Consider the following 11,374-nt stretch of genomic DNA (forward strand, 5'->3'; position numbering starts at 1 on the left):
AGTACGTTGTATTTCGGGGGTTGATTATTATATTATAGGTAAATGTGAAGGTTTCGAGAGAAACTCGATCCTCATGTTTGTTACACGCGATATAAATATACACAAAAACTTGTGTGAGACCGTCTCACAGATTATATTTATTGAGACAAGTCTCTTATTTGGATCATCAATGAAAAATATTATTTTTTATGCTAAGAGTATTACTTTTTATTAGGTTGACCCATCTCACAGATAAAGATTTGTTAGACCGTCTCACAAGAGACCTATTTATAAATATAACTGTAACCTAAGAATATTTCAAGGAACGCAGTTGTGTTTCATAGTGTAGAAGCGATTTCAAGTATTTCTTGAATTTTTAAACATAATGACAGAATTTAGAGGTCGATTTTTGTTTTTGTTCACTGCATTTACCGAAAATTTACAACGAAAACCAAGATATCCTCGACAACTTAAACTTCTGTTATTTTCATTTATTGTTACAGACTGAATATCAATAATGGGTTTCCCAATCTTCGATATTTTTTTAATAAATAATTAACTAATTTTTAAATCATGATAAGAAATAAAGAAGCCGACGTTCGCAGTTTAGATATATGCCATCGGAGGCCGAACACTTCTTTTAAGCACAAACTGGGCTCAGAGAAACCGTGGGCCTGTGAGTTCAGCCCATTAACAACTTATGCTGCACCTTAAGTTGCAAGGAGTAAGGTCGTCTAGTTTATTCATACTACATTATTGGACTTGCTTCTCACGGAGGGAATTTTTGTGGGCTAACGGCCCAGATCCTCCTAGCAAATTTTTTTATAAAAAAAATCAATTAAAATTATTTGAAATGAGAGACAAACCCAAAAACTATGTTATTTAATGATTCAGAATCTGAACCAACACAACCATTATTATTAGTATCCATAATAAATTTATCCCAATTAATGCGTCGTCTATTAAAATTCTGATGTATTAAATAGGATTGAACTCCAATTTTGCAAACAATGTCCGAAATACATAGCAAAAATTTGTGTGAGACGGTCTTATAGGTCGTATTTTGTGATACGGATATCTTATTTGGGTCATTCATGAAAAAATATTATTTTTTATGTTAAGAGTATTAATTTCTATTGTGAATATCGGTAGGGTTGACCCGTGTCACAGATAAAGATTTGTGAGATCGCCTCACAAGAGACCTACTCAAAATCCTTTGGTATTGGGCTCGAGTTTTATACATAATTTTATGTTGATAAAAAAAATTATATATCACTTCTGTCAAGTTTAAAATTGAAATCAGTGCTTGATCTTGATTGGGATGCTACCCGTAGTCAAGTTCAAACAATAATTAACTCAGAAAACACATTTCTAAATGTAAAAAATAAATGTGGATTGAATAGTTAGGGGAGGAGGTAAATGTATTTCTTGAAAGGTACTGGACAGGAAACGTACATTTTAAAAAAAGCGTACTATGTAGGTTTCAAAATATATCATTCATACGTACACATCACTTGGAAAATCATATAAATTTTGTGGGCTGCAGATACACTGGATGAATTTAGAAAGGAAAAGAAAAAAATAATTGTTGATCGAATACATGTAAAATGGTTTCAAAATTAAATCTTGTACTTCCTTTTATTATATGTAAGTGGCAACAACAATACACCACAAACATATTAGTGGTGAAATTTAGCCTTTACAAATATCAACAATAAATAAAAAATCTAACTTTGAGGTAATTTTCTTGACACGACAATTTCTTTGCCTTCTTGTCCTTGGGAAGTAAAGAGAGGCAAAAGTAACATGGCTTTTATGAGTGGATAGAACTGTCAAAAACTGATTAAACCCGTCAAGAGAGTCCGTCCCACACATAAAATAGTTGATTTGGCAATTTTTCGAGCTGCCAAAATGATGGGGGCTGACCATCCCGACCTAGTCTAACTCACCGTCGTATAAAATAGAGGGTTAGGTTGAAAATTTACTGACATACGAGCCTGTTTTTACATTATTATATGTAATGACGGATGTGATCCTTGTGATAAATCTTCTTACGGATCCAATTTGAGAGGTTTTAGTCGCACATTAACGTAGTCTAAAGAATAATAATCGACCATTAAATGTTACTTTTGTAGAATCGAATATTACATCCGATATTAAGGTTTCTGGTTGACTGAGTAGCTTGACAATTGAAATCAGATAGTAATTCCAAGTCAAGACCAACGCGTATCTATCAAATTTTGCATAAATTCCACTTGCAACAGATCCATTTTAATGATATAAATGATTGTGAATTTGAAGTGAGAAGGTTACCCCCGAAATTGGGTTTGACGAATAATAGGAAGAATGAATGGTAAAGAATTTAGCAAGAATGCCTTTCGGCGAGAGGTGGTGGGGTATGTGTTTTCGCGAAGATGTCACGAATCGGTAGAATTACAAGGCACCAAATTTCATTCACAGAACATGGGATGGCATTGAAAATAGGTCTGATCATGGCCCCCGCTCACATTTGCCTAATTACCTACTTCTTCAAACCCTATTTCCTTATGGGGTCCTGAATTTTAGTTCAATTTTTCATCAGTATTTTCGAGTACTTTGGCGATAAACTAATCATGACCATTGATCAAAGTCCAATGCGATTTATCTGTTAGTTAGTGTGGAGTACACGTTGTTGCGATAGCTTGGATTTTTATGGGTTTCCTCTTGAAATAATATATATATAACGAGAAACATTTTTAATATTTTATTTTTGTTTTCAATATTCATAATGTATCTTTTGAATTTTTCATTTTAAGTCAATGTCATTGAGATTCTACGATGATATCATCAATGTTACATCCGAAAAATGATTAAATTTGTCAAAAATAAAAAGATATCATACTAAAACTGAAATTTGACAACATAAATGACCTAAATTGCATTGAATCAAACATACATGAACAAAAGAGTAATTTTCCCTATATCTAACATGATAACATATTTTTAGTTTTAATTGTGATACTTGATTTTGAAAATCGTAAAAAAAAATTAATTTTTTTTTAAAAAATTAAACACTCGTGTCACAGCTAGGGGTATAAACAAATCAAATCGAGCTGAATATTGGTAAAAATTTAATGTTTGAGTTCAGCTTGAATTAAGTATATTCGACTTCGAGCTCGATTCGAAACTCGGAAATTTTAATTTTTTGACTCGAGTTCGACTCGAAATTATATTCTAGTTCGAGTTCGGCTCGAAATGTTCAAACATTTTCGCAAGCTACTCGAACTATTTCCCTTAGGTTCGATAAAGAAGGTTCGAAAGCTCGACAAATCAGAAAGACTCGGGATGTATATATATTCAATATATAATTATATTATATTAATAAAATATTAAGATTTGTGAGCTGCTCACGAACTGTCGCATAAAATAATTTTGACTCTAATTCGACTCGAGTTCGATAAGTTTGAATATGAAACAAATATTTATCGAACCGACTTGAAAAGGTCATTAACATGCTCGATTCTTTTACATCCCTAGTTACAACTATGTATTTCTTTGTTCGAATTCAATACGAGGAATGAAAAATGACGATCAAGCTGGAGAAACGAGTGTCAATAGTATTGCTTGATTCGCGCAACATATACAATATATTTTGTATATTATCAAACGAATGTTGGTAGTATCAATTTTATGGATAAAATCTATATATTTACATGAAGTGTCTACCACCACACACGCAGCTGTGCGTAACAACTTTACACTAACATGAATATGTAATTGACAAAGAACAAAAGCACTTCCTACTCACTTGACAATTCATTTCCATGTTTATAAGTTGTCACATACACAAACAAATTATTAACGTTTGGTGAATTGTCGAATTTATGTCTCGATACGACATGATCCTATGGTCACAAATTAATTCATTGATATCAATTTCATGTCATCGTACGTAGGCAAGTAATAGCAGACAAAAACCTTAGTATTTTAGTGTATCTGTTAAATTAATGAAGGATGTAATCATATATATATTTATATTTTTCAAAAAAAGATTGTCGCCACAATTTTTATTTAATAACAATCATCCCATCGCATCAGTAGCCTAAGTTTAGGCAAACAGATTCACGAGATAAATGGATAATTTAATTACAAACATTATTTTTGAGGAAATAATCAGACATTTCAAAACCGCTATTTTTAGTCTATTTTGCAATTTTAGTCCCTTTTTCCATGTAGCATTTATCTGACATTGACGTGAACAATATAACATCAACACTTATATAAGAAAATAACTAAAATTACTAAAAATATAACGATATAAAGCTCAAACTAAAATTTATCAATATAAATTAATGAATAAAATCACAAAAAAAAAAAAACAAACAAACAAACATACATAAAAAAAATACATTTTTCTTGACATATGTTAGTTCAAACTTATGCTGGATCAAATTCAGTCAACCGGAGAGGGGTAAAAAAGTATAAAAAGGAAGCAATATTTCTCGTGGAGAGGGTTAAAACCAAAATGAGGGGCCCCCTCATGTATCGATCAAAAGCTACAAAGATGGTTAAACCCGAGGACTTTGGCTCCCAAAAAAATGTAACCAAAAGCCTTAATACACAATGCCCAAAAACACCTGTGCCTTCTTCTTTGCCCCCCACAAAACCACATGGCCCTTTTACTTATAAATAAAAATAAATAAATCACTCTCATCCTTCCCCAACCCACTCCATCATATTAAAATCAACAACTCCTTTGAGATTCACACATATTATATGCATATACAGATACATATTCTTGAATTTTTCACCAAAAATGGCCATCAGAAATTCAAGCAAACTCTCACAAAAAGCAGTGATCAAACAAATAGTGAAGCGATGCTCCACCTTAACGAAGAAATACGAAAACGAAGAAGGGCTACCATTGGATGTGCCAAAAGGGCATTTTGTGGTGTATGTAGGGAATAACAGAAGCAGATATATTGTCCCAATTTCCTTCTTGAACAGACCCGAGTTCCAAAGTCTACTGCAGCGTGCGGAAGAAGAGTTCGGATTCGAGCAGCACATGGGGCTTACTCTTCCCTGTGAAGAAGAGGTTTTCGAGTCTTTGATCTCAACGCTTAGGTAGAATTTTTAGTTTAAAGAGAAATATGTTTCATTTTTATTTTGATTGCGTGGGAACTCTTAGTCGTTATTTCTCGATGCGCATAAGATAAATCCCGGTTAGTGCATCCTGAGAAATGTATTTTAGATTAGAGAAATGTTTGAGGTTTGAGTCTCAACATTAACCGATCCTTGTACCACTTGGATGCGCAATTTTTCTATATTTCATCACATCCAATGGGTGAATGACACATCGGTGCTCACAAAGGTGTGCACGGTAGGTGTGCAGGATATCAAAACTGTATATATATATATATATATAAATGTTTCTTTTCTTTTTTTTGTTCTTTTTTTTTTAAAAAAAAAAGATTTATGAGAAGAACAAAAAATAAAAACTAAAGACGTAATTAGATAGGAAAACAATTATTGCAATGTATTAACACTTCATATTTTTCTATTAAAATTTGATTTACTTGTGTGTCATGTGTATAATTTGCATGCGATATAAATATCAAATAAACCTTCAAGTAGATATAATTTTACATCAATTGAATTTTAAATATCTTTATTTTAAATAATCGTTTAATATCTTGGGAAGTGGAGGAGGACGAACTTATATAATAATTACCAATTTCTCTTAATTAATCATTTGACCACACTAACTAATTAATTAATTGTTGTACTTTCCGAATTCTGACATGAATAATTAAACTAATTGCTGGATTGGACAGAAAGATTCCTTTTGAATTTTCGCAAACGCGCTTTTCCGTACTTTTACTTTGAAAGTGCTATTTTGCATCACTCTCTCAGCTTCACCATATACGTTATATATTTTGAGCGCTACATGGTATCGTGTCGTATCAAAATTATATATTGTATATCATATTAATAATTACAATATAAGAAATTTTATATCGATATGATATCAAAATTTTCGATATAAAAATTTTGTTTCGCATAATTAACATACCGATTATACCGAAGTTGTACGATACACCGATATTTCGATACGATATCGATATATACCTTTTTTTTTACAGAAAAAACCTTAAATTTTTTTAAAAAAATTATAAATTTATTGTTCTAAAATATTATATATTTTTGGTATTTCAACATATATCAAGATTTTCAAATTTCATACTGTTATCGTACTGAAAAATCCGGTATTGTTATCATACCGTACCGTACCATACCGAAATCTTCGTTATACCGAAAATTCGGTAAATTTGATATTTTCGGTACGATAATCTCGATATACCGAAACTTCGTTATTTTTCCCACTCCTAGTTATACTAAACTTTAATATAAAATACAAATTTGAATTTTTGTGTGAAACATAATAATAATTTTAGAAAAAATTATTCAAAACTAATGGTTGAAATTTAATTCTGTTATTTTATTTTAGAAAAAAGATTATAATATTATTTGGAGGTATATTGTCGGAAAGAAAATTTATTATGACAAAGTGATTTGGTCAAAAGTACCCGATTATGCGTAATAGGTGTTAATTGAGTCAAGGAAATTTTTTTTTGAAATTCAATTCAAACTTCAAAGAACTTGAAGCAATTTTTTTGGAAAAAAGGTTCATGAGTCCAAATTAGAAATTAATAAAAATTTGGGAAAAAAATAGATTGGGAGTTAAAACAAGAACTAACGGATACGATTACTTTTTCAGGATATTACATAAAAATTTAACATTTTTATTTCATTCATAAAAAAAGTTCTAATATAAATTTCTATGGTTCAATAACAAAAAGGAAGATCGTGTGCATAGGTCGGCACTTCGATAAGTCGTAAATGGTGTGGGATCTTCGAGTCCCCAAAAGTATAAAAGTGGCTCTTCCATTTGTAGGACTGGACGTATTAATATGTAAATTAAAAACTTATGTGAGAAAGTCTCATGGGTAGTATTTTGTGAGACGGATCTCTTATTTGGGTCATCCATGAAAAAATATTATTTTTTATGCTAAGAGTATTATTTTTTATTGTGCATATCGGTAGGTTTGACTCGTCTCACAAATAAAAATTCATGAGACCGTCTCACAAATAAAAATTCATGAGACCGTCTCACAAGAGACCTACTAAATCCGTAAAATATCAGCAAATAAAACCAAAATATTGTTATTTTAAAAATTTCAATCCTATTTCTAAAGTTCTATATGAAAATGTAATCATATTTTATTTGATTATGGAAATACAAATAATCTTCTTTAAAATATATTTTTTGGTTTTTTTTATCAAGCATGGTTAATCGAGATATATAAATATTAATATTTTTAGTGAAACTATAGCTATAAATCCTATTGAGATTCGTATATAAATAATATTAGCTTAATATATTATTTTTTTGACAAAATCTTTTAGTTTGGTTTGGTTTTTTTTGTAGGATATGTTACGTTGATTGCATGCATATAGTTTGTCGTAGATTTTTGTTAAAGTTTTGTTTGTTATTATTGGTGGAAACTTTCTTTATTTTTAACGTGGTGAGAAACAAATATATGAAATGTCGATTTGATTTTTCATAATTTGTACCAAACCCACATGCAAATGATAGGGCCATAAATTTTTTGTACCAACCGGACATCCCTAACGTAACTAATCTTGAAATTATCCATCTAACATCGCAAGACTAGACTGTTCGATAGATATTTTATATAAGAGTATCTTTACATGAAACTCCGACAAACTTATAAATCTAAGCTTTTTTGAAAAAAGAAAAAACATATAAGTTGAAAAAATAAATCGATTCTTTTTGGTATTTAGTCGAGATGCTCGTATTGAAATAATCCACATTTAATACGTATAATCATGTTGTTTTTAATTTTCGCATATAATTAATAATTAGCACATACTAATTACACAAGCCAATATTGTTTTATTAAAGATTATCCATTAATTTTAAAGGGTGGTATGATTTCTTGGGCCACAAATGAGTAAATGTGTAGGACCGAACGTTTGTCGCTTTACCAAAAGCTATAACTAGTGGTAATGGTACAATTCAAATCTTTTAAACCGCACAGCAGCTCAAGAACCACGGTTCGATCGTTCTACCAAGCAGGGACAATTATTGCTCCCAACAATCTCCCTTCCAATAATTACACTCATTGGAATCAATGAGAATCGAACTCGTGACCTTGGCTCCGATACCAGTTGTAGGACTGAGCGCTTGCCGCTTTACCAAAAGCTATAGCTAGTGATAATGGTGCAACTCAAATCTTTTAAACCGTACAGCAGCTCAAGCACCACGGTTCGATCGCTCTACCAAGCAGTGACAATTTTTGCACCCAACAAAATGTATTTCCCGGATAATGTAAAGATTTCTCTATACTACACTTGGAATGCTTCCTCTCATAAGATATGGTGAAATATCAGCATTTGGATAATAAATACTGATGTAAATTCCATTAAATTGAGAGCGACCAAGATGATCTAATAGTTTTTAGATATTTGGAAAAACACTCTATATGTAACATAGACTAATTCAAAACGTAAGACTTTTTGAAACACTCCTGAGATGCAGGACTCCGAAAATCCTTGATTTCCAACTAAGAAGGATTTCTCTTCTCTTCTAAACTTTGAGGTGTCATCGTATATATGATCGTTTTGTAATTGAGTTATGTTAAGATTTAGACTTGCACTTTACTCAATACCAAAAGTTAGCTCAAGGGAGTGATTGTCTAAGTCCATATATGGATTTTATCTAATTGATGTGGGACAACTAACACACCCTCTCATGCCTATGAATGGACATCTGGAGCGCGAAATTTACAAAATAATGGGTGACCCAACTATCAGTAATCCAACACATAATGTTGAAACCTGAACTCTAATACTATATTAAGATTGAGACTTGAACTTATCTAACTCAACCTCAAAAGTTAACTTTTGGGATTGAGTTAGGTACAAGTCTCAATCTTAATAGATCAAATAGAACCTCAAAACTCCAATGCTATTGATCATACAATATACAACTTCAGAGAAATTATAAGCTATAAATTTAAAAGTACACATTAGAAGCGAGACAATTATTCTTATAACAGGATCGTAATATTACTGGAGATGTGAAAGAATAGTGATCGCCTGATTAAAGTTTCTTTGATCAACGGCGGATGTTATTTGGGAAGAAACGTGTTGAGAGATCAAATGATGACAAAAAATGTTGCGGAAAATATAACAATAAGATACGTAACTTGGACCAAACTCAATTCTAAAAAATGTTCGGTGATTTCCCATTTACTATTACTTGGACTAGTCTTTGTATATATCACAGCAGCTTCGTCAAATTCTTCGAAAGCGCCAACCTTTGTTCCGTTAACTTCAAATGACATAAATGTCCTTCTGTCAAGCCAAAGAAGCATACGAAGCATACGACTGTTTTACCACACGTCTTTGTTCAAAATCGAGAGTAAAATTTAGTAACATCCAACAATCTAGTGTAAGAAGCTGTTTGCTCACACCTACGCATCACACAATAGTTTGTCTGGTGGATCCGTCCAAAATCCACGACACTATTTTAATGTCATATCCTTTTCTGTTTGATAAGTTTTGAAGTCATTGATTATATATCTATATGTAAAGCATATACACATATATATACACTCAGTTTTCATATGTTGTTCATTCACAGTACTCATCTCTGTGCCCACCAATGATGTGACAATCGTATATTTGGATATACGATGAGTGAACAATATATTAAAAATATATATACTCACATTGTCTCATTATATACATATAGACGTGTATCATGTATGTATGTCATGATGTCATAGATTTTTTAAAATAGGTTAGATTCGTCGTATCGATCCGTACCGTCATATAAAATAGGGGTTAAGATGACAATTTCTCAATTCACCGAAGAGATGTGCTTACACACTTTTTTAACCTTTTTTGACATCTCCACGTTGTTTGACATGCAAATCTTAGCCATTATTAGTTGTGCGTCATCAATTTTAAATAGAAGAAAATCCCCTCAAAGTTATCCTGATATTATTACGGACAACTAATCTTCTCCGTAAATTATGTCACGTTATCGTTGGCGAGAAATTGATTAAGATGATAAATCAATAGGATTCATTTTAAAATTTGGCAAGTACTTTCATCTTGCCATTTAATACAAGAAACTGAGCTTTAAGGGCTGTTGTCCCTTCGCCACGTGGTCCACATCCATTTTCAGCCTTCATAATACACGTAAATTATCTGACAAAAATTACACACGTCAATGAAGAAATTTTTGTGGGTCTTCTTTTTTCAAAAAAAAAAAAATTAATTGTAACTAACTTTGTTCAAAAAAATTTATAACTAACTTTTCATTTATACGGTCTCTCGTGAGATGATCTTACGAATCTTTATCGGTGAGATGGATCAATCTCACCGATATTCACAATAAAAAGTAATATTCTTAGCATAAAATGATAACATATTAATTTATATAAAGAGTATTTCATGTGTTTTAAAAATATTTTTCAACATAATATATATTTTTTTTCCATGTGACGCCAAAAATTAAAATTCCTAAAACCTAAATGCCGTGACGTCGCACCTAATTTTGGAAATGTTGGCACGTAACATGAAAAATACTGTTAAAGTTTGCCAACATATGGGCCAATTTTTCACGTGGGATAAATATACATTTCCGGACAAATTTAACAATGAATGGGAGAAACCAAGAGAAATAGGCGCATAGTTTTAAACACATATAGTTCCAAAAATAACTAATTATTTGGAACCAAATAGCGATTTTCCTTACCAATGCTTTGCCTCCTCTTGTACCATTAGAAAGTCTGCCCTGGTGGGGTTGGGTGTAGTTTTAGGAGAAATATAGATCAATATGACCAAGATTATTGAAAATTTTAATTATGAGTAGGCCTCTTGTGACACGATCTCATGAATCTTTATATGTAAGACGGATCAATCTACCGATATTCACAATAAAAAACAATACTCATAACATAAAAAATAATATTTTTTCATAGATACCCAAATAATATATCTGTCTCACAAAATACGACCTGTGAGATCATCTCACACAAATTTTTGCATATATATATATATATATATATATAATGAAACTTTTTTGTTGATTTTTTTATGCGATCTCTAATATTTTACTCCAAACACAATTACGACAAAGTCCTGATGACTCTTCATCATTTATATACAATACAGTAATAACGGTAAACCGGCAACAGTGGCGTCATCAGCTACACATTATTGGTATCAAACATCCCATGTACATTTGTTAAAATAACATAATAAAATGAGTTGCATTATGTGTTTAAGGTCCATTTTTTAAATAAATGTGGCGGGTAGG

The 11,374-nt window shown here is 31.4% G+C and overlaps 1 protein-coding gene across 1 annotated transcript; it reads left to right on the forward strand.

Annotated features, from left to right (window-relative positions):
• Positions 1-4,612: 4,612 nt before the first annotated feature.
• LOC142524799 (protein SMALL AUXIN UP-REGULATED RNA 51-like) lies at positions 4,613-5,283 on the forward strand. The gene has a single exon (XM_075628902.1). The coding sequence runs from the start codon at positions 4,775-4,777 to the stop codon at positions 5,084-5,086; it is 312 nt and encodes a 103-aa protein (XP_075485017.1). The 5' UTR covers positions 4,613-4,774; the 3' UTR covers positions 5,087-5,283.
• Positions 5,284-11,374: the final 6,091 nt, after the last annotated feature.

This window comes from Primulina tabacum, chromosome 14, assembly GCF_025594145.1.
Source record: "Primulina tabacum isolate GXHZ01 chromosome 14, ASM2559414v2, whole genome shotgun sequence".
In the NCBI taxonomy this organism is placed as follows: Eukaryota; Viridiplantae; Streptophyta; class Magnoliopsida; order Lamiales; family Gesneriaceae; genus Primulina; species Primulina tabacum.